At 40.8% G+C, this 25,198-nt stretch overlaps 1 protein-coding gene across 2 annotated transcripts in view; it reads left to right on the forward strand.

Annotated features, from left to right (window-relative positions):
* The first annotated feature begins 8,370 nt into the window (after nt 1-8,370).
* The window catches only part of LOC117248187 (phosphofurin acidic cluster sorting protein 2), a 58,115-nt gene continuing 41,287 nt past the window's right edge, over nt 8,371-25,198 (forward strand). For both annotated transcript variants that reach the window (XM_078160726.1, XM_078160725.1), the window contains exon 1: nt 8,371-8,682. In XM_078160726.1, coding sequence (XP_078016852.1) covers nt 8,471-8,682 — 212 coding nt within the window. In that variant the 5' untranslated portion in view covers nt 8,371-8,470. The remainder of the gene's footprint in view (nt 8,683-25,198) is intronic.

A 25,198-nucleotide genomic window follows, 5' to 3' on the forward strand; every position in this document is an offset into this window, starting at 1 on the left:
TGCATATTTGTTTTTTTGTGACATCATATAGGCCTGTTTTGTAAATTAGATGGTGTATGTTCTCTTGTGGGGGAAGATAATGTGTATCTGGACAAAGGATCTTACATTATATATATATATATATATATATATATATATATATATATATATATACATGTCTCATAAAGACACCCACACTGTCCATGTATACCAGTTGTGCCACTGGGTATCCATTTACATCTTTGTTTAGAGTCAAGAAATACAATTCAAACTGTTGTTATTAAAGTAATTACTGTTGTATGGAGGCAAAGAAAGGCCAGGAGCGACTGAATACCTTACTGCGAAATTAGATGATGAAATTCAGGCACCAAAATTCAAAATCAAATTCTTACTTGAGCATTCAAGCTACAAAGAACAGTCAGTCAGTCATAATAGGTTGTGTTCTGTTCTGTCACATGATGAAGAAAGAAACAACGTAAATCTTTGCACTTAAAGAGATACTTTGCCCATTTTCAACCAGCTCTGTGTCATGACAATGTGGGTAGTATGTGTAAATGAACTGTGGTAAACTTCCCCCCATATATATATTTTTTTAAGATATTTTGTGGGGCATATTTTGCCTTTAATCAATAGGAAAGCTAAGCATGAAAGGCTGGAGTTGAACCTGGGCTGCTGCAGCAACAGCCTTATGGGGCACCTGCTCTATCCACTAAGTCACCGACAACCCTACTTCCCCCCATTTTTACTAGCGCTCATATTCCAGCTGGCTCTAGGGCCGTTGCTCAAACTACAGATTGTACATCTGCATTTTTGTATGTCTGCCACCACAGACACCATAAATGCAGATTGAGAGAGAGACCTGCTCCTCCCTCTCTTAAACTCTTAATTATAAACTAAGATTTTGTTTCTGTGTTGCCTATTTCTTGCCTAAAAATGTCTTCAAAGACATATTTTAGTGTACTGTTTGGCTGTAATAAGAGAATAAATGAAAAAGAAGCGGACACCATACTGTTTCCTGTTTTGTAAGTTAAATTGAGGCTGAAAATACTGAGATCAAACATTAAAATTAAGCAGTGCTGTTTAAATATGAACCAAGATTCTGTTACTGTGTTGTCTATATTTTTAAAATCCTTTCAGAAACATATTTTAGCTCACCCTTGAACTGTAATTTGATATTGTTTATTACCACACAGCCATCATCGTTTATTGGTCCAGTGCCGTGCAGTGCATTCTGGTAGCTGTAGCTTTGCCACAGCCTTTTTCTCTGTTTTCTCTCGTCATGTCGCACCAATTTTGTAAGTGTTTGCATCTTTCTACTGCATAGACAGACTAGTTTTATGGAAAGATCAACTTTCCAGCAGTGAAGTACTTCTTTTAGAATTGTCTGTCTGTAATTGTGAACACCACCTTCAAATAACCTTTTGTACATTTCGAAAGAGAAGAATTCAAATCACATAAAGTCAGACTGATGGTTTTCAAAGTAATATTTAAGTGCTGTAAGCAATAAGCACATACTCGGCTGCTTAAACTGAACTTAGATCATTGTTGCTCTAAGTGCAGATCACAGGGCCAATGGCAGCCCTCAGAAACATTTATGCATTATATTTCAATCCATTTCAGTACTTAAACTTTCAATAGTTTATGTTTAATACACTACTCAGCTACAGTATCAAACTGTGCCCCCCTATCAAGCTAGTTAGGCAAGGGTGTGTCCCCACTGGGGGAGACACATGAAACAGTGTTTTCCTCCGCTAGAAAATTTAACACTTAATGGGACAGGCCCTTAAATCCTTTCATACAAAACTGTCGCTCAGCAAAGATACAAAATATGATCAAACTGTTTATTTAAACCTGCATGAGTATTACTTGTAAAAAAAATTAGGCCTTGAATAACATATTGTGTGTTATGTTATGACACTTGTTTTACGGCACCCAGCATACCGACACGACACCACTCTATCCTGTTAAAACAATACTCATAACTTGGAATAGTTTCTATGAAAAATACTTTTGATTCTCTTGAGTGGTGGACCCCTTCGGACTAAAGGAAAATAAATAACTTACCGGGTAATCAAAGAATGGACACATATTATGAATTAATGACAGCAAAAGTTTAAACATTTCTATTTATATGCACAATCTAAGCAGCTAACTAACGTTACCTCAAGTGGATAGCCAATAATCCGGTTTTATACATCCAAAGTAATTCTATGAAAATGAACTGCTTGGCAAACAGACCAGGCTTCTATTTGAGACAGGCATTTATTTGTCAAAATGTGTCAACACACTGGGCTAGTAAACAGGACTGTGTGTTTAATTCGGAGTAGGTTTTAATTGACGTTTCATGGTAGTTAGGGATCCCAACTTACTGGTTGAATGACAACTAGTAGCACCTCATGAGTGCTGCAAGGATTAGTACTGCTAGATGCAGTTAGAGATTTTGGTGGGCAGCTCATAACTGCACTTTTCCTGTGTGACCCTCAATCATATGCTGGCTCACTAAATTGGCACTGAGCCATCAAAACTTTAAGCACTGCAGCCTGGGATCTACATTGTACTGTGCTGCTGAACTACATTGACTGGTCAAGGTTAGTTATATAGATGCAGAATGATGTGGTCCTGTCAACTTCTATGGAAGTTTTTTTCCTTCCTCTCTCTAAAGGCAACGTTAACAATACGTTCAAACAGGATTTTACAGTATTGTTGAACTGGAATGATCTTGGATGGTCACTCGGAGCACCTCTTTTGTGACATGTTCAGTGGGTTTTAATTTCACCTCCCCTACAGCATGATGCTGTCATTTATATCACCAGTATTTAATCAGTATGACAATCCAAACCACGCAAAGAAATAACGATGATACCTGAGATGAATGAAAACGCAGGAAATTATACATTGATTGTGCCATGAAGAAGAATATAATCCATGAGACATAATATCCTTAATTTGCTAGGCTTGCTAAACCTTAATTAGATCAGCAGCTTATCTGCAGCCGTTAGTGTTTTGAAGTGTTATTAGTAGTGAGAGGTGTACAGAGAGCTTATGAAGGAGAAGGAGATGTGCCTTGGATTGATCTGCCCTACTGTATCAGCAGCACGTGGCAATCTTTCCAGCAGATTACAAATACACAGGACCTTTAAATTGTGTCTGACTGCTCACTGGAGACCAATCACTCTGAGCCGAGACTGGAGCCGGCTGTAATATGTGTGTGAAATGAGAAACATAACAGTAACGCTGTGCACAGTTTCCCTGATGAATGAGAACCCTTTTAAACTCACGTTAAATGGGTTGGCTTTGATAGACCGGAAAGTTAACCCTTTACATTCACCGCAGCTTAAGACACCGCTCCATCAGCATCTCTTTGTGAACACCAACCACTTCAGTGAGAGCTGACAGAGACAGCAGACCTCAGTGAAACCAAGAGGTGCATGTTGATACGCTTTTGGTTTAAAGTCAAAACCAACAAAGCCTTGTTGAAATATGCATGGATGCAGTTCAAGAGGAAGAATGAATTGTCTTCGTCTGTCTCATTTAATCTTGTCCAGTTAATGTCTTCATCATCACACAGTGTGAAATAGGAAGGCAGGTGTTGACTCTGCCTCCAGAGGCACCGATTCAGATAAACACTCAACACTGCTGCAGGTATCATACAACTCCCACGCATATTCATGTGCAGCACAACAGCGCTACGCTCCTTGGGGGTCAGCATATGGCTGCACATAATTTCTTCTGAGTCTCTAAAGTGGCCCTGAACATTTCTCATTAATGTGTCAATATGGTCCAACTTTTGCTGCACATAGGGGCCAACTGTATTTTTACTGTAAACTGACTGACTATACTAATATTGTCTCTTCTAGAACAATCACCGCAGTATCAGATTTGATTCATGAAAGCCATACTGCAGGAAAATCTCAATAGACACAGCAGACTCTTAAGATATTCTCTATTATTCCTCAATTCTGCGATAGGGGTATAAAAATACACTATTGGATCAAAGTATAGATATAAATAATATCACAATGCAAAGTGAAAACATTGATACATACTGTGATCTTTGAAGGTCTAGTGTGTATGATTCAGTGGCTTCTAGTTGTGAGGTTGCAGATTGAAACAAACCACGTGCCAAGCATTTAGGAAAACTACGGTGGCCGACGAGAAAACACAAACACTGGAATGGCCCTATCTAGAGCCAGTGTTTGGTCTGTCCATCCTGGGCCTCTGTAGAAACAACATGGTGGACTCTGTATAAGAGGATCTGCTCCATATTTAGATATAAGGAACTCATTCTAAGACACTGATGAAAACATAGTTATTGATGTCTATATTAGTGTATTATTGTATTCCTGCCAATATATCCCCCTACATCCTACACACTGGAACCTTGGAGATATGCCTTTATTTTGAAATTCTGTATCACCTATATCATCTGTATCACCATTTCCATCCAAGCACACTTTCTTTCTAAACATAGCAACAGTGCTAGCTAGGCCTCCAGCTAGTACACCAGGCGTAGTGGCCAAACAATTGAATTAAAACTTCCAAGTCCGTCACGTGATGCCATCGGACCCAAAAAGACTTTTTCCTATGGACTAACATTGTAAAAGAGATGTCTGTAAATCAGTTGATGTGTTATTTGAGCATCACAACCACTTTGTTTCACTATCAGGATTTGATCCATTTGGTCCAATAACATTTGGAAAGTCTAGAAGAACAGCAAGATTGAATCATTTTATTCCCAGCTCAGCCGGCAGATGTAGTGCGCCTAGTCTATGGGCCCGATGGTACGGTAGCTGTGCTGGTCATTGTTTCTGGCTTCATGCTCCAACTTTCATAGGAATGAATGGCGTCCAGGAATGGTGTATGGTCTCATTATATATCTATGGTGCTAGCAGCCAAGTGCTTGACAGACTATGTCAAGCATCCAAGAAAAAGACACTGAAGACATCTCATTGATCGCAGGCGTCTGACTTGAAATGAATCGAAATCATGTTGCAGCAGACTTTGGGGAAACCAGCAAGTATTTTATCATTGTCCAAAGAACGCTATCATATTGTGATGAAACTTGTGATTTACACCCCTATTCAGCAACAGAAATATCTAGTGGCACTCCCCTTGGAGGGAGTTACAAAGCAGACCCTTCCCTCCACTGGTGCTACTTTTGATCACGCTCACTTTGCTAAGTTTTAATGTCACAAAGACCTGACGCCCTTGAAGTTCTGAATCTATACAAGAACATGCGTGACTGTAATCTATAAGCTCTGTGCAGTGATTCAGAAAAGGGGTTGTTTTTAGCTTGTAGACAAAGGCCTGCTCATTAAAAATGTCTGACTTTGATGGTGTGGAGGTGGCACAAGCCTAAAACAAAAGCTCACGCCTAAAAATAAAGATCTGCTTGGAGACCGCATTCGCTTGTCACTGCTCGGGCTTTGTGAAAGATCTATTGCTTTCACTCACATATCTGAGAAAGAATAAGACGCCGTTACCTAACGGATGATGTGGGTAATTAGTATTGTCTGTTCCCTATACGCTTACGTCAAAGACATGCATTGCTATGTTTGCTCTCCTCTGACTGTCAGTTGGCTTTAATAACAGGAAATGCTCTGCAACCTTTCCAAAAGCATCAACACCAGCAGCCTCCTCTTCGCTCCAGACCTTTCTTCACTTGAAATTAGGATGCAAGCAATTTCTTTGACTTAGTGGGAGGACACATGCCACTAAGCAGATGTTACCTGACAAACTGATGCTTGGGTATTTTAGTCTCTTCTCCACAATTTAATAAAGGTGAAAGGTGGGCTTATGAAACGTCAGACTGTTGTGGAAACATCAGCAGTATCACAGTGTCACAATTATGTGCCCACCCACTCACACTTACAGGAGGAGGAGGAGGAGCTTTAATCAGGAGGGTAGAGCCAGCAAGAGTGAGAAGAAAAGAGAGACAGGGGAGGAGAAGAAATCTGACCATAAATGCAGACAGTCTGCCATCTATTGGATAGATCACAAGGTGCAAGTTAGTGTCCTACATTTTGTTGTAGTGCTGTTTTGCAGCACTAGGTGGTGATGCAATCCACAAATTCATTCATTAATCATTTTGTCCATCATGGTAATTTTGAGGTGGTGGCATTTTGTCAGAGGGCAGAACATTATAAAATGAAAAATACCAATAGAAAGCAAACATTCACTGCAGATTTATGATGAAAGAAGTTTAGTTTTCATCTCCAGACACCTTGGTATAACAAGACAGGTCAGTGATTTCCCCATTTTAACATCTTTCATTCATAAAAAATGTACTAAATGAAATATAGCTTTCTTTCTCCCCTTTCAATTTAATTCAAAGCACACTAGGTTTTCTTCTCCACATAAGTGTTGTATATATAAGAAATGCCTTACCTTGCCTTTCCATAAATATACTGATAAATTCTTCATGAACCAAAAATTGTTCAAGTGTATTGTTAGACTGAAGAATAGTGAGCCAAGGAATGACACGTTCATAAGTTGTATCACGATTGCCATCATCATTACTAACAACCCTGGGGGATGTTGCCACTTTTGCAGTCTGGAAGATTAAACACTGTCGGGTGCACAGAGTTGGCTGGCAATGATTAAAGATTAGATTGCTTACACTCACAGCATGTTTTCAGTGGCAACAATATATCCCGTGAGACTGTAACAGACAAAGTGCTGAGCTTATTAGCATATGGTATAATGCTCTATTCAAAGTCCAAACAAGCGGTTGGAAGAAGTCCACAAAGCAAAGGGGAACGTGTCAACAGCACTGGTTTGACAGAAGAATGATGTGTGGTTATTACATCAGAGTACTGATTGTGCAAAACCCTGTAACATTTGACAAATTAGTATTTGTATAATTCCCTCAGTCAGTTTAAACATGCATACACACACATTACCGAACCCCACTGGGCATGTCAAGTCAAGTCAGCTTTATTTGACTCCTTAGTCACACAGTAACAGTCAATGAATTTCACCACACTTGCATTACGAGAACAATGACTGAGTAAAATACCAGGTGTCATCACGTCATCAGAGACTGATGACAGATCATGAATAACCAAAGCAGGTATTGCACATACTGCACACATGAAAGCTTGTTGTGAAACAATTTTTAGACAAACAGGTTATATATATTTCTTTAGGAACTGCCATTACATAGTTTTTGTGTATAGCTCTTGTACCACCTTTTCATTTTCATAACAAAAAAGCTTCATCTGTTTGTCCATAACCAGTCTGAAGACCATTTGTACGACAGTATACTGTGAAGCTGTGGAACTCTCTGGCTGAGGAACTTATAGGCTGTATTCGGTACCTTTTTTTAAATCCTCAAAACTTACTTTTACATGAAGCCTTTTTTTTAGTTATTAAAGTTATTAAATTTACAACTCTTGTTCCTAGTTGGGCTTTTACATGTAGATATAAAATGTTATTAAAAATATACAGTTTAAAACATCATACACCCACAATACACTATAAACATGGAAAGCACAATATAATACATAAACCACTATCTACACACTACGGTACACATACTACATCACAAATACCACAATATATACATCACAAAATATCTCACAATACATCTACTACAATAGACATGTCGCTATACACACACCACAATACATATACTAATGTACACATATGACAATACACCAATAGACTTACACTAATACCCCTTAATGAGTGTATTTAGCTGTAATCAGTTTGATTTCAGCTGGAAATACTAATAATAATTATTGTTGTTGTTGTTGTTGTTGTTGTTATCCAGATTCACCTCTCCACAGTAGCTCACACTGGCCAGCAGTGAGTGTGTCCACCTGCATTCATTTGAAACTAAATGCTGCATTCATGAGCAATGAAGAACCCAATCAATTATATAGGCTTGTGCATGTGGTTACAATTTGAAATCCCTTCATTTTAATGTAGAAACACCAAGTATGAGAACTTCTTGTTTGAAATAAGGCATGTTTGAGTTAATATACTGAGCTGCACACACATTTATTCTGTCTTTTAGAAGAGTATAGTCCTCTCCAGATGTTATTTCAGGTCTACATTGCATGCCTGTGTAATCAAGTCTGATTTTATTATGTTTATGCCCATTCTTCTTTATTAACATTTCCCAGAGTTAACCAGCAGAGATGATGGGGGAGTGGAGATGAGCAAGGCTATTATCACCTGGATGATTATTTCTTGTACTGTTTGTCATGGCAACGCAACATTTTCTTATGTGTATGCTCAATCTTTAAATGCCATGTGTGAATGAAGCATAATGTTGAGGCCCGTTTGATAGTAAAGATGTCCCACCCCAGACGCAGGGACGTGCTGCCCCCTATCAGTAGTGACATGCCCCGCCCCGCCTATCAGCATCTCCAGTCAGTGTAGAGGAGCTGGGAGTCTGGAGGAGCAGGAGCAGGCAGCACAGACTTCAGCGGCTCCCGCGTTCGTCCGACACTTAGCTAGAGCTGCTCCCCAGGCAGTGGAGGTGATGATGGCGGCGGCTGTAGAGAGAGGAGGCGTCCGGGCCGCTTTCCTGAACCCGAGCAGCGGCGGCGGCGGTGGACCAGCACCGACAACCCTCCCGACCGGAGCGTTAGCCGGGGCTGTGTCCCTGGGCTCGGGCTCCGGCAGCATGCCTGTACCCATGAACCTCTTTGCGACCTGGGAGATAGACCGATCATCCCCAAGCTGCGTGCCGAGGTAACGATAACAATGTGTTGTGTTAGCGTTAAATACCGCAAACCACAATGTTTACAAATCACTAAACGGCTTAATAAACATCAGGCTAACAGTGGACAAACAACGCCCTCGCTGACTGTAGCGTTAGGCGAGAGAGGCGAGCTGCCACACATTTCCAAAACACTGCTGGGTTGGTTTACTAGCAAGCTAACTAGCAAGGTGGCTAATGCTAAAGCTAACTAGCAACTAGCGCTGGTGTTCGAGTTCCTTTTATGTTTCGTGCTGAAAACATTTAACTCAAAATGCTATTTTTTCAGCAACGAAGCAGTCGGCTATAACGTGCAAAGCTACATTATTTTAGGTACAAAAATATTTAAGACCTACTCCCCATGTTTGTAATTGTTTTCTTTACAGTTGTACTGAATTTTTACTCCGACCGTTATGATAACTAGCTAGCGTTAACAAAAGTTGAGCTAACTATCGGTTGGAGCTGTTGGTGTTGCTTATCTTCTGCTCTGTGGCTACGTTGGTAAAGCTTTGTAGATATTACATTTCCCTTTGTCCATGCAGGCCTGTGCTTGAACTGATTTACGGAATGCATGCCACCTTATAGCACCATAACTGTCTATAAATACAGTGACATGAATGCCTCATCGCCTCATAACTAGCAGTCATCCTTTTCATCCTGTAGCTACGAGCACCGTGTGTCAGCTGTCCGAGCAAATGGGCAGTTCCAACAGCTGGCTGGCCATTTGAAATCCACATTGATTTCATGTTCATGTGTTCGTGCTGTGTTTTATGTTTATGTTCAGATACTCCTGTGTAGCTCAGCGTTGGCTAACCGGTCCACACAGCCACAACACAAACACCAGCACTTCATAGTGTTGACACAGCAGCTGGCACAAGGAGAGAGCAAACTGTTTTGGTTGTCGCTTTTGTGTATGCAAATATACTCGCAGCCATTGTCTTGATGTTATTTCGATGGCACCGTTTAAATCCGAGTATAGCAGTAATATTCTGTGATACTCTGCATCAGTATTCATTGTCAGTGAGCAGGCACTGCTGCTGCCACCTGACCAGAAACCTCTCGGGAGCTGTGGGCACATTAATCAGCTTTGACCTAGATCTGTTCCACTCATTGGAAGAGAAGTGGGCTTTGCAAGGGGAGGGTTTCCTCCACAGTCGATGTGCATGTGTGTGTTTGCCTGCTGCCACTTTAGTGTCTGCATGAATATGCAAGTGTCAGTGGAGCTATAGCATGCAGAAAACATGGGTGATTTATAGTGATGGCGATCTTTCAAGTCTCTGTTTGAATATTAGTCTGTTTTATCTGTGGCAACTCAGCGTATTTGAAGCCAACTAGTGTGAGTGTTTGAAGTGACAGCGTTGCTCTGTAAATCAACAGCTCACAACCCTTTTTATTATGGTTCCTTTTCTGAAAATATCATTCCAGCGCTTGAAGAGACAATTAGATTTTGTGACCTTAATATCACATCTTTCACAACAGAAACTGTGAGATCATCGATCTGTGTCTGTGATGAAATGCCTACGCTTTTAGATCTCCTTTCCTGGGCATAAATAGATAAAACTGATGCACTGTACAGGCATACAGGCGAGCATGCTTTTGATAACTGTATCCATAAAATTTTAAGACTACTGGCTAGCAGAGAAAGCAGGAGACATATTGGTGCATTTATAGAGCATGCCATACATAACACATTGATTTCCCATGTTTCTGCCTCTACACTGTGTGCTGTCTTTCTATAGTGGATGACATACAAGGTGCTGTATTAAAGATGAATAAGGATGAGGATGACAATGGATTATTAATGAGGCATAGAGTAAAGTCACCCGTCATTGTTCTGCACAAGACTGCAGTAGCTGCCTCACACAAGTCTTTGTTGATGACTGGGGTAAATTGTGAGTATGTAAATGAGTAGAAGAGATACTGTAAACGACACAGTTTGTTTATTTAGGCAAAAAAGTGTGGTTGCAGGTTTTGTTTTGCATGGTGAATTGGTGTTGCAGTGCTCACAGCATTCTTCAAAGTAATTTGCCGAGCCCATTGCGGCCGTCGTTGTTTTTAGACCACTTATCCTAGACTGGTGTGAAAGGTCTTCCATGGAGCCCAACCCAAGGCCTGTTTTGGGGATTCTGCCTTGGCATGCTTTCAGGGGCTGGGCCATTTTGTGTGCAGCTGTTTGCTCCTCCGCTAGCCTTTAGCAAATGTGGGTGTCCAACTAAGTGGCACAGTTTCAAATGAGGGCATAGGGCTGTTAACATTACCATTTGACTTTTTTTTATTGTGGTACTCTAAAACATCACACACAGCTGTTGTTAATATGACGCCACATTTTAAAAATCGATCCTCCTAAGCTGTGAGGCCCTACTGAAAGCCATGCTTAGGGGAAAATATTTTATTCACAGTGGAAAATATGTTCAGCTCTTATAGGCCCTCTCAGCATGGGATTACAGTTCCTTACAGTTTTGCTGTTCACACATCTATGGCACAGGACCACAAGGACTTTTAAAAAAGCTAGGACATTTTCTGACTATTTTCTTTGCCTTTCTTTTATCTACTTGTCGAGTATTACACAGGATCAAGCTAGATTCATAAAAATGTTTGTTAAATCTGCTATGTGCACAAGGCGCTTTTTACTCTTGCACTTGTTATCATTGGTTGCTTGTTATATCTAAATGCTACCATAAGCTGGCACATACAGTTTTACTCCTGTGTGTGATACAGTATCTGACTGTTTTTTTTTACCCGCCAGACAAGTGTTGTGGCAGCTCCATCCTTGACAGGCCCGTTGGAACAGTTGGACAAGCATTGTTTTTATTCCAGCACTGCCATGCCTGCCAGTGTGCTACCCTCCAGTGTTTTTTATACCATGTGGTGTTAGTGTTGTAGCTTTTTTCTTATAAGATGAGTTTTTTTTCATGCGTTAAACATCTTCAAAAGCAACACAAAATGACTGGAGGGTGTGCTTGGAGCAGAGAGAGTTCATCCCACCTTTTCCCTCTTAACAAACAGCTGACTTTGGTAATGTTGCTGAGTAACCAAAGACGGCTAAGTAATAAAATGCACAGGAATACAGTATGTACTAGGGGTTTAACAGCTTGCACGGGAACCCAAGTAGCCTGCGTATGTCTATGGCCAGGCAGGCATTTGTTGAGGGAGCGATGTGGTATTTGCAGGAATGACATTAATGCAGAGGTCAAGATGGCGCTATGTTTATCTACTAACAATAAAGAATGTGGAGCAGCATGCAAAGATGATCTTTTACAACTTGGTGTCAAAACTTGTGACCTTTACTCTCATCACTAACGTGATGGAAGCAGCCAAGCAGTTTTGTCATGTTTGCCACACAAGCTCGCCAGGCTTCATTATTTCCAACATGCAAGGGAAGTTGTTATGGTAACCAATTTACAGGCTTTCAAAATAAACTGAATTGAAAATGCTTTCAAGCTCTGGAGACATTTTTGCACGACATTTTCAGTCCGTGGTATTTTTACTTCAAATGTGTGTCCGTCTTTCAAGTTTAACTATCTGGGTTCAGAGAGGGACATTTATCTCAAAGGTTTTCCCACAAGCTACAAAATCAACAACATCTTTCCTCTTTTCCTCTGACGTTTATCTCGGGTGAGCAGAGCATCCTTCTCTCTGTCCGTTTGATTCATGTGAGTCCCAAGATGACCTTATTCTATCGTGAGTGGCACAGCCTTATCTGGATAGTAATTGAGTGTACACTACAGGCTCTGGTCAGATGTTTGTTTCTTCTGCCCCACTTCTGTATATTGCATCAAATTGATGTGTGCTGTGTGTGTGTCAGCAAATAAATAAGACAAACAAAAACAAACTAAGGCCTGCACTGAAGCAACATTATTTTAGCTTCTTTGTTCTAGGTCAGTGAATATAAATCCATCAGCCCTAAGTCTTACATATACCTTATGCTGCAATGCACACATCCATTTATTATATCCGGAAGGTTGAATAGTTAGCGTGCAATCTCCAGTATCATCCCTGGCCTTAATCTTTTTGCTTTAATGTCTAATTCTCTGTATGTTCATTTTTAAACCTAAGATGAAACCATTAAATCAGGATACAAATAAAGGAAGGCTTGTCAGTCGAATAAGATGAGCTTACTGTCCCCTTTCACCTCCTCGCTAACCCCCCCCCCCATCTCAAGGCTTGGATATTGTTTCTCCTAGCAGGGGAGCTGCAGTAATCTGATTTCATAACAGGAAAAGAAGAGCCAGTAATCTGACGCTGCACACAGACACTGTCTGCTTAATCCTCTGCTTCCTTTTGCAATCATAAACAAGCCTTCTCCAGTGCCCTTCAAAATGTGACACAGCAGTTCATGTTGATCTGCATCTTGTTTACAATCTTGGTTTGGCCACACCGTCGGTATCGACATCTAGAGGTGAACCAGTTGTGAATTTCTGGGCGGACATCAATGTTTTGTCTGTTTGTTTTTTGTTGTTGTTATTTAGTCCCCATTTGTTACAGGGAATTAAAGAAATCTGCATAAAAATGCATAAAAACAAAAAAATAACTGAGTTTTATAAAAATCATTAAATCATTACACTCTTTGAATGACCTCAAATTCAATCATACACATTTATGACGTAAAAAAAATATATGTATTTAAAAAAAGCATTTATACTGTATATATCAGAATTCCCTCTCTAATATCAGTTTTATATTGCTGTAAAAACACCAACAAATTTCTCCTTTAAACAACTTTATTAAAGGGAAATTTCGGTTTATTTCAACCCGTCTCCTATCGTCCTAAATTTGTTTCAAGTGACTAGTGACATAAAAATAATAGTTAGCATGTTAGCCGTTAGCCTAGATACAGCCGGGGCGCATAGTAGCGTCAGACCTGTTAAAATGTAAGTGAACGAGCATACCTTCAAGTGCAAAGTTAGTCCACTAAACAAGCCTTTTTTCCACAAAGACCGCCTCATATCGTTAGGATAAATGTCAAAGAACATATAGAAAACGACATGTAAACATGTTGTCTTACCTTACTGGTGTGCTGCCATGTTTGTTTACCATCTAGCTCTGCTTTCCAAAGCGCGGCCGAAATATCGCGAGAACAAGCAGTGATCTCATAGCGTGCCTGAACAAGCAGCAACAGCTGGAAGGCAGAACCGGACAGTAGCCTGAAAAGTTCATTCATTTATTTTATGAAAGATTTATAGAATAATGGCTGACTTTTTGCCAGACTTTGACTTTGTGGAGGAGGAATTTGATTTGCAGAATACACTGACGAAGAACTTCGTGAAATTGAAGAACGGAGGAGGAGAGAGAGAGAGGCACAACAGGTAGAGGACGAGAGAGGAGGAATGGCTGCTGCAAGGCTGCGTAGCTCTGGAGATTGGTGGTGTACCTGTGAATGGTATGCCCCAGTGCCCACAGAAGAGGAGTGCCTCTGTTGCAAGGAATGGGACCGGTTGCAGCCTTATTTTCAAGGTCTGGATGTGACCAAGGACGAGACACCTCCACCTGGAGTAGCGTTAGTATCCAGCTGGGCTTTATCTAGAGCTGGCGAGATATATTTTGGCCGCGCTTTGGAAAGCAGAGCTAAAGGGGTAAACAAACATGGCAGCACACCGGTAAGGTAAGACAACACGTTTACATGTCATTTTCTATATGTTCTTTGACATTTATCCTAACGATATGAGGCGGTCTTTGTTGAAAAAAAGCTTGTATAGTGGACTAACTTTGCACTTGAAGGTATGCCCGTTCTCTTACGTTTTAACAGGTCTGACGCTACTATGCGCCCTGGCTATATCTAGGCTAACGGCTAACATGCTAACTATTATGTCTATGTCACTAGTCACTTGAAACAAATTTAGGACGATAGGAGACGGGTAGAAATAAACCAAAATCTCCCTTTAATTCAAGTTTCTCACCCATAACAAAATTTTGCAAGATTACATTTGAACACATCATGATAATGTTATAATTTACCTTCACTCAGTACTCATTTTTACCAAAAAGAGCTTGCACACGTCATGTCACTCAGCGAAACCTCCATTAGCTGTTAGCTCCAACCACCAACTGCTAACAGCTAACATTAACTAGCTCTCCTGCAGATTTGAACATAGATTTGTTGTTCATACTGTAGCATCATCATGGGAAAAGTAGAGTGCTTCTGCTGACGCATCGATAGTGAGTTTACTGCGTGCTGCTTTCGACCCAAAGGCATCCTGGGGAAGATCTCTGTTCATCTGAAACACTTTTTCTATCGTCTTCGGGACAACAGGACGCTGTTAGTCTTGATTCCTGCTTTTTAGCCTGCACAAAATTGATGTGACACAACAGAAAAACATCTGCCAATGCCACCAGTGAGTGTCATGTGATTTGTCCATAGGCTGATAGCAGTCAGTATCAGCCAATACAGATTTTTGGCTGATAATAAGGTGCATCCCTATAGAAATCTGACTCAGAACATGTAGGCACATGAATGTCACTTTCACTGTGATGTCAAAGTCAAGCGGCTGCTCAAACGGCTCCCTGGCTGCTCTCCAAGACCTTGTCACAGTTGATTATACTGTTCCTTTTTTACTTGATGAGAGTTTCTAATGCTGAATTGCATATTTTTATGTTGATTGGTTTTGTGGCTATTCAATAATAATCCAGTTGCCATTTCATAGTTGGAACATGCTGATTAAAAAATGATCTGGTCTAAATGTTACTGATGAACTAAACAGGTCATACATTGAAGAATTACCCATACAGTTAACTGACATTGTATTCATGTCCTAGAGCCACACTGCAATAAAAGCGTTTGGTTTCAGGGAGTGGAGCTTAGGAACATACCTATATTAGAGATAAATGAAAATGCCCCCATTGTAGATATTATCACCTATCACCTAAAGATATAACACGGCTCGTGATAGGTTGCTTCAAGTAGAAGTTGCAAGTAATTATATTGGTCATGGAATCTAAAGCTGTAATGTCATTGCTTTCTAATGGTACTTTGTCCCCTACCACAGCCATTGTTGAGAATTCAAATTTTTGGTCCTTCTTCAAATACATTAATAGGTTTTGGAAATATTAACCTGTTGTTGTAGTTCCCCTTTGCGTAATGGTATCCTTGAGTGAAATCAGTCCTAACTCAGCTTCACGCTCCACCATGCTGTTCACACACTTTGCTAACAGTCAACCAATCAGCACCTTCACTCCCCTCTTTTTCATGCTCACTCCCACTGCCTGAAATGTGTCAAAATTCTCTTGGTTTCCTTCCCTGCCTTCCTGGAGGAGGAGGAATTTCCTTGGGAAACATTTCACATTCCTTGCGACTAGAGGGCTGCTGGTGCAGCCGAAGCCAGGCCGCTGTGCTCTGCCCTCGGCCCCCTTTTGTATTCTGTTGTTGACCAACAACCTGCTCTCTGAGAGGGGGGGGCAGAGTTGGTGCTGCGGATCGCCCACCCCGTTGAAAAGTTTTGCTGAACTGGCTCAGAGCTTCACAGTGAGTGGTGAATGTGCTGAATGCTCATGTTGAATTCCTCACAAAGGGAAGAAAGGTTTGTTTCCCCCTGCCTGGACCTCAGAATGGGAGAAAGGCCAGATTAATGTGTGGGTGGATACCGGGGTCTCTGCTAGTGAAGAGATCCAACTTCCTGATCCAACAAATGAGGCAAGGAAACTGTCCTCTGACACAGGGAGGATCCTGTCAAAATAATCACTCTGGGGACAATGTCTCTCAACTCATTTCTCTTGTTCTTGCTCTACTTATTTCCCACCTCTCCCATTCAGGCATTTCCTGAGCTGTATGTGCCAGCAGCAACACAGAGACCATTATTTCGGATTCAAAACACGGTGGCGTGGATGAACGAGAGCACGACAGACTATTTGAAAACATGAAAGATTATCATAATGGCAGTGAGAGCTCCTGTGCTACTTTCTAGCAGGGTCTGCTCTTGTAAACAAACACAGGTGGGGGTGGGTTACTAAATTATTTAGAATGAAATGTGAAAAAGCTATGTGAAGTTATGTGTATCCCACTGACTCAAAGGTTTTCAGTGACAAAATCTCATAACTGTTGCAATGCCAGTCCTACTCATGAACCTTTTTTTTCTTTTAATCCATCACTGTGCTCATGAACCCAATAGGTGTTTTGGCAAAATAATACGGGGGAAACCTCTGATAGTGACAGTCATAACTACAGTAATCAATATGGATCAAAAAGCTTGCAACAGACTCATTCTCATACAAATGCTGTTTAAATAATTTGTTTTTAATAATTAAGAAGTCTGTTTACAGTGTTAGTCTTAGGTCTTTGTATACATAACAAAAAAACGGACAAACAATTTAAAACGATAATTTTATTTTCTTACACTGTACTCCCACAATAGGCTACTTGACTCACAGTAACCTGTCTGCTTCCAGCTGGCTACCTGAGGCTGGTGCAACCGTGACAGGAAAAAGAGTCAGTTCTGCTAAATGAAAAACATAGCATCCTCCAAGCTTGTGGCTGCTAGTGATGGAGATAGAAAACGATTGCGCATGGGCAAAGCACCCTCTTGAAGTGGATTGATAATGCTCGGTCACGTAATGACCCCCATGATGCCCAGTTATAATAATCATCCCTCTGTAGTGATCAGTTTGACTTGGACGGACATGATCACTACAAGTGGTTTCCACTGTATCCTGAGAAAATAATCAACACTTTGCTGTGTGGTTGAGGACATAACAGTCCCTGGAGTGTCAACTCTCAAACAGCACTGAGCTGGGTGCCCTGCCCACTTGTCTAATCACAGATTAAGAAGTCTGAACTGTCTGGAGTCCTCTTTCTGTTTATGTCCCTTTGCTCAATTAGCCCATACTGCAAATGTGCTGCTCTTCACATCTTCTGTTCTGAAATTCCCAAGGGTTTTTTATAGTTTCATGGACAGAAATTAGGTGCAGTAGAAGTTTAATAGGTATGTCCCCTGGAAAGACACTTTGGTCTGGGGCTAGGCTTTAGGGCGATACTTTATCGGAACTAGTTCTCACGTTATGCTGTCTTGCCACGCCAGAAAGTGTACATAGTTTTACTGAATGGCTACACTTGAAGGGGGGTTGAGAGGCCGGCCACTATAGAACAGGGTAACTCTCAATATTGTTTAAATATAGGATTAAGCTATTCGACCATCCAACAAGCAGTTGGAGTATACAGGACCCTTAATGCTTATTCTGAAATCTAGTCTCTAAAGTTTTGGGAAAGACTGGAGTTAACTTTACTGCTTTATATTTATAAAGGGGACTCAGATTATAATGCTGCTTGACTCACTCTGGTTGGCTATGGGATATTACCTATTCAGAGTGGGGCAAAAGAAAAGGCTGTCTTTTTCTAAAAGATCCACATTTTCTCTTCTGTGTCAGTCTGTACTTCCTCAGAAATTATCTTAGTCTCTGTCTGTCTTGATTAAGGAATCATGTCTCTGTTGATTCTGGTCTTGGTGTTTCTGTTCAGATGAAAGCTGTCCAAATCTACGGCAGCTCTTTGTAGTGTGTCTGTTATCCGCCATCATACTGTAAGCTTTGTCAGTGCTCTGGCCTAATTAGCCTCACCTTTCCATTTTTATTCACCTTGGCGTCACTGATGTTAGATTTACTACTGCATGGATACAGGGAAAAGCAAGGTCTGTATATTGAAACTTTGGAGAAACTGGAGCTCGGATACATTCAGCACATTAGTCATTTGGACATATTAAGCCAGGGGGAATGGACTGGGAGGAGCAGTCAGAAAGCATTTTTGGGCTGCCATTGTTCATCTCAAGTAATAGCACCCAAACAGTGTAATTACATGCACCAGTTGTTTTATCAGCAGGATTGGTGGATATTACGGCTATAGACGCATGTGGCAGTGCATTGCTTATTTATTATGTTTCCCTGCTTGTGGGAAGTTTTAGTATTTTTTTTATCGCTTGAAGAAAAAAGCGGAATCATATTTGCTGATGCTGACGATTGTACAATTAATGATTGCACAATTCCCTGTTCACATAGGGCCATCATTACTCTTTCTGGAAGTGTTTTCTACATTGCAGAAAATAGTTTTGAGTCAGAGTACAGTTGCGGAAGGCCTGTGTAGCAGCATTAACACAGACAATGCATATTGCTTCCTCTAGCTATATTTTCAAATCTTGATCCCTTATACTCCCATATCATGTGCAGACCAGGGGTAGGCAACCTGCAGCTCCAGTGTCACATGCAGCTCTTAAGCCACTCCCCAGTGGCTCCCTGTGGCTTTGACAAAAAATGAAATGGAAATCAATGTTTTTTTAACTCTGTAATGTTCAGTTATCATTGTTTCTTAGCTGTAAAGCGATTCTTCCATTCTCTAATAGTAAGAATGTGTAACCTTTACAGCAAATAAAATTTTATTCCCTCCAGGACTGTAACATGCTCATGCTTGTTTAACCCAAACAATGCATAATGCGACTGCAGTTGGTACGGATCGAGGTCGGAACACACCAACAAACCGCACCAGAGTTCATTTGTAACTGGACTTAGCCCACCTCTTCAAGAAGGTCTGGATCCGGTTGTTGTGGTTTGCACCTGAGTGCCATTAATGTGTTCACACTTGCACCAAAAAAGGCCCCAAACTTGAGTTCGATTGAACCATGCAAACAAGGCAGGCATGAAAGTATCCTTATGGCCAGGTTCCACTTTGTGCACTGAGTCCTTTGTCGAGCAAAAGTGACGATTCTCCGTTTTGACGAATCAACAGACTGCAGTGTTCACAGCTCCACCTTTCAGTACTACATCTGTGTGCTAGGTACCCCAACAGAGGGGGGACCAAAAATGGTACCGGTTGGGAACGGTTCCATTGGTACCATCCACAACTTTTTGCAGTGGAAACGGAATAAATGTGTACTGAACTGAACTTAACTGTACCGTACTGCTCGGTGGAAACGGGGCTTTAGTGAGTTGTGTTGCCTTCATTATAAGGTTCAAATATGTTTTGTGGCTTTTTTTTAAAACCAAAAATATCTCTTTCAATAGTAAAGGTTTCCGGCACCTGCCACAGAACTAAATACAGATGCTTGACCGCTGTTTTTGTTACAGGCAGATGAGGCTGAGGTTTGTCAGATTTATTTTGTGAAGATCTCTGATCAATGATGAGAGGAGAGAGACAGATATGATCGTGGTAGTTGCAGGAGGTAAAGGGCAGACTTAATCCTGTCATGCTAATCAGAGGCACCATATGGCAGCATGAAATATGTATAGTGAAATTAAATTGATCCTTTGGATGAAATGTCAGCACCCAGCTTTGCTCAGTTTAAAACCCTCTAACAGGGGGAATGGGGTTATGTACAGTCTTTGCCGTCTCTTAGATTTCCATCAGTAAGTATGTTTTAATCGTTTCAGCCAAGATGTGATTCTGATGTGTAAAAGCTCCCAGTGGTCAATACAGAGGTCTGGACAGCTTTCCTCCTCAACATCCTTTTAGTTGCATTTTCATTCCCGCTCAATCCAGCCCATTCATCAGAGCTTTTTAAAGATGAATCCGCTTCAGTGATTTTAGAAAATGCTCACATAAGCAAGCTATAAATACTGGACCCTGACAAACTCTGCACAGTTTATTCATGCTGTTTTGCAATTCCAGATACTTCCTAGTAAGTAGTGCTGCACCATAATGGCTGAAATGGTAATCACGGGTATTCTTGTCAGTGTTGAGTAAAATCGTTGTTATTATCATCCATCTCTGGGCACAAAATAACTGTTCTGTAATTTTTAAATTGACAGGAAACTGCCTTCATTTTAAGAGTGTGTCTCAACTTTACAACCCCATAAATAAAAAAGTCATGTGTCCTGTATAAACATGCTTTTTCAACACTTCCTGTCTGCTTTAAAAGTGTTTGTATGTTCCCGGTCAGTAGGCTAGACAGAGAGATTGTTTTAAACAAGGCTTTGCTCTTGAGCTTTTGATCCTACCAGTAGACTCTGGGCGAAGGAACATTCCTGCCAGGCAGACCATCCACCTTAACAGGATTTTAAAGCTCAGTCATAACCTTGTCAGAGGCTGTGACCCTCACAGGATTCACCTGTATCTGCTGGTTGGGTTACTGTAGACTCATTATGAAGTCACTGGATGTAGCAGGCATGAACTTGAAGACCTTAGTGAGAGGATATACTGTAGGTTACAGTAGTAATACAGATATCATACGAGATATCTTATGATATCTTCTGTCACATTACCTCTGCTATGATGCACTGAAGCTGATCTGGTCAAGCTGTCTTACTCAGGCTCTGATTGTGTCTGTAAACATGCCATATCTGGTCTCATCTTGTCTTGCATGACCACTACAAACATGGGCCTGCTGACCTCATCAGTTTGTGGTCAGGGCTGAACAAAAGAGCTGTATAGCGCTGCAAAAACTGCAACAAAGGATGACAGCTGTGAGTTCCTGGAAATGATTGTGAGATCACTGATGTATGGGTGCAGCACTGGGTTGTAATTGGTATCAGAGAGACTAAATAGTTGTAAAAGAAGCAAAAAGTAGGCTGGTGAGCCTCAGCGGGTTCATGTGTACTCTTTGTTTAAGGCTACTTTGTCTGTTAATTTGGCTTGGCGCCAGTAGAACCAGGAGACGCTCTTTTTCCCAGCATGTGCTTGACTTGATGATGAAACATGGGGACAGGTTCACCCCATTCTTGCGCTTTCCGGTGTCACTGAACAGCAAGTTTTTTTTTTGCCTTCCCTCAAACAGGCTTTTTTCCTCCTGCCCCATATTTCTCAATAGGAAAAATACACAACTTGCCAGCACACCCATCATTATCAGAGAACAGTCTTCTACCAAACCACCCACACAACAAGAGCATACTGGTCAAAGCTCTGATTCACACTTCACAGACATGAATGTTTTTTTAAATGGGCGTTTGAGGGAAAGCACTAGCTTAAATCACCAAACGGAAATCAAATCTGGCACTGAGCTCTAATGCACCGGCTCTGTGTAGCATTACATAAAATGTGCTGGTAATCCCAACAACAGTCAGATTCTGCCACAGCTCTGGGGAGCCTCATGACCACGGAGTTCACAAAGACCATATTACAGAGTATTATGACAGATATGAGGGCAGCTATTACGTCCTCTTCTCCCGCATTCTGGGAAACAACCGGTTTATCTGCTCCCTGATCTTTTTTCCTCTTCATAACACGTCCCTAGGGTGGTTTCATACCTGAGTGATGACACCTGTCCTGTGTTCCTGTTGCACCAAATCGCTCCATTGCAGCTCCATGTGTCGGCACCAGCTGGCCCGACAGAGCTTTAATCCATCCTAGCAATGACTTGACAAAAAACTACATGTTGAATGAAGGATATCAGAAAATGGCTTGAGGGATGTTGTGTGGTTGCATCTTAATTACAAGATCCAAATGAAAGTATTCCTGCCAGGCCTGTCTTACCAGTACTCAATAAATATTACCATCTCTTCAAAGTCCTATAAAGATGATTTCACCTTTTGTACTTTTTTTATTTGTTTACAGTTTAGTGCCTTTGCTCTCGTGGGGGTTCATGATAGGGCTTCTACTATGGATTAATCTTTGGACTACCTTTTCCAAGTAAACACTTTTACAGTACTTAAATTGTAAAGAGTATGGTGGGGTTGAATCTGTGTGTAGTTTGCTTGTTCTTCCTGTACCTGTGTGGGTTTTCTCAGGTGCTCCAGTTTTCTCCGACAATCCAAAGATATGCAGGATTGATGCATGAGCTTTGAAAGGGAAGTTGTGCATTTAGCCATAGCTTGGCTAAAATATAGCTGTTGGAACACAGTGAGCATACAGATGGAGAGCGGAGGCTTTTTTAGTGCATGCAAGAATTTCCAATTAGAAATACCTCCCACCCTGTGGATTATGCTACAAAACAAGTTTGAGATGTTTCATTAAATCTTAGATATATTTCGACCACAGTTAAAAACAATATCAGAATCCATAGTAACTAATGCTCAGGATAAGTAAGGCTTTATTCTGCATGATCCATATTCTGACACTATTTATAGCCATCTTTTAAGCCTACATGGGTTTAGTGTTTGCTGCTCAAAACATTTATAAGCCTATGTCTACATAACATTGTAAGGTCCCTGTTTAGTTTAATCACATGACTTCTGGTCAGGCTTTAAGCTGCCATCTCATTACAAAATATTTTGTATTGTGCTGTGATTAATGAGCACACACCATCTGTTGTTTTGCATTATTAGAATTAACGTCAGATGTGAAATTTTGATTGTTGTAATGGTAGAAGATTAAAGGATATAATTGTAATTTCTGTCTCAAAGATGCCCTCTGACATTCAGCAATGTGTTGGCATCAAAAAGTCAGACACGATTCCCCGCTCAAGTCTGAGGCTGTGGCTTCACAACCAGCTTTGGTACCTTGCAAGCTGTCATACGGAGCTTCCTTTCTAGATTTCAGTCTTATTTAGCTGCTTTAATTCTGAGTGCTTTTGTCATTGTGACCGTATGGTTGTGAATCACTCATAGACGAAACACACGCTGCCAAATTAATAGCTTCCTCTTGTTCTCTTTGTGAACCCTGGTCACAGCCTCTTCCTCCTGGTTCACTGTGAGCTTGGGAAGATTTCATTCAGGGAATTAAAGCCCAACCAGCATATGGCCATCTGGCACACATAACCAGATATTTGGGGGCTAAAATAGCTTTTGCATGCAAGCCTAAGTGCAGGCTAAGCTCTTATGGCACATCCTACTGTGTGAAGTTGTTAAAAACCGATCCATTCAGTGTTTTGGATTCCTCCTCATTGCTCATAATGTTGATAGGATTTAAAAAATAATTTTGCTGCTTTTAAATTACATACAGTTATTATCCTTATTACTTCTCTGTTTCCTCTCTAGTTGCAGTGTTTTGCAATCTCTAGTCCTTTTCCGTCTTTGTCTAAAAATGGTGAATTTGAAACCAAAAATGTAAAGAGGATGAATTTATTTATGTGGGTGGTGTGGGCATGGATTTGAGAATGTAGGGCTTTGTTTTGCTCCTCTTCTGTTTGTTTTCAACATGATTGAAAGGCTATGAATAAAATATCAAAAATAAAAAACAGGAACTTATGTGTATTGCTGCCTGAGCAAATCTCCGAGTTCCATAGGCCTCGCTGTGAATAGATTTGCCCCCGTTTTTCTTGTAGGAGAATAAAATATTCAGAAGTAGCTTTTAGACCAGCGTACCCTTTATTTGGACTAAATTATGCAACTGTACATGAAAAAATACTAGTGTTATGAAAGAACAAAGTGGCTTTCCTCCGCAAAGGCATTGACTGGAGAGAAATGCTTTTTCCGTCACTCTCCCACATACAAGCCAGCACCATGTGCAGCTTCCTTAAGAATTTCATGCCGAGCATTATGTTCAAGCATGCTTTATTAAAAGAATGTGACCGCATTCACATCTCAAGCAGAGAATACGAGAAATAGCACACTGAAAGCACTAAAAGCATGACTCGAAGTCTCTTCTTTTCTCCAGCTTGGAAGCCCCCCAGCACATACCAAACATAGACAGTGTCTTTTTCATTCAGCCCTCTGTTACATCACTCATCCTCCATCCTTCACTTCCCCCCTGCTTTGTGCCGCTGACAATTGGTGTGCAGTGATCCGAGGGCATGGAACTGGCAAAACATCAACGAGAATGCTGACCGGGGGAAAAGAATTACAAAAGTGTGTTTTTGTTCAGGCAGCATATCATTCAATTCAAAGGGTTTGATGGCCTCTCTCCTGTGCCATGCATATTCATTCACAGTGTATAAGCACCATGTCCGTATTTGCATGATAAACTTTTTCATGACCCTATAAATGTGAAGATGTTAAGAACACCACTACTGCACTTTAGTCTCCCCAGCTGATACAAATGAGACCATAAGCACTGGTAAAACATGCCCCTCACTTATATATCTCATATCTCACCATAAGGCTTTAACCACTGTAGCTGCTGTCTCTTTGTAGGCCCTTAAACTTAAGGGTGTTTCAATCACAAGTTATTTGAAATGTTGCTGTCATTGAAGTGGTCCAGAAATAGCATAGAGATAGGAGCCACATGTACTCCTACACGCCAGCATATCTTGGACTAATGGCTTTGAAGGATGTTGATGCAGACGGGATCTGTGTTGTTTGTTGACACCGGTCCAGACAAGAAACACTCCTGAGTGATGCTGTGATATCCATGTAATGGATGAAGTATTTTTTGAAAGAATTCGTCCCTTAAGTATAGTTGTCAGCTGAACTGTAGCTGTATGAACTCCACAGGGAACTATCATTGAGCAAACATAAATATTTATAGCTCTTAAAGATTTCCTTTTTATAAGATATGGATGTGAATTGTATTTTTTGTGTTCTGACTTTTTAAACAGTGTCAAAGGAATCAACAGAGGGGAACCTCTGTGGTCTCAATGATCTCGCCTTCATCCTAAATTATTACCCTATATGCTTCCAGTCACATCTTCTTAAATGTGATGCCTTGTATCTGGGGAGTGGATTTCACATTTGGAGTTTACATTTTCTAAATACCTTTTAATGTCAGTATTATATAAACTATGT

This window comes from Epinephelus lanceolatus, chromosome 17 (genome assembly GCF_041903045.1).
Source record: "Epinephelus lanceolatus isolate andai-2023 chromosome 17, ASM4190304v1, whole genome shotgun sequence".
Taxonomy (NCBI): Eukaryota; Metazoa; Chordata; class Actinopteri; order Perciformes; family Serranidae; genus Epinephelus; species Epinephelus lanceolatus.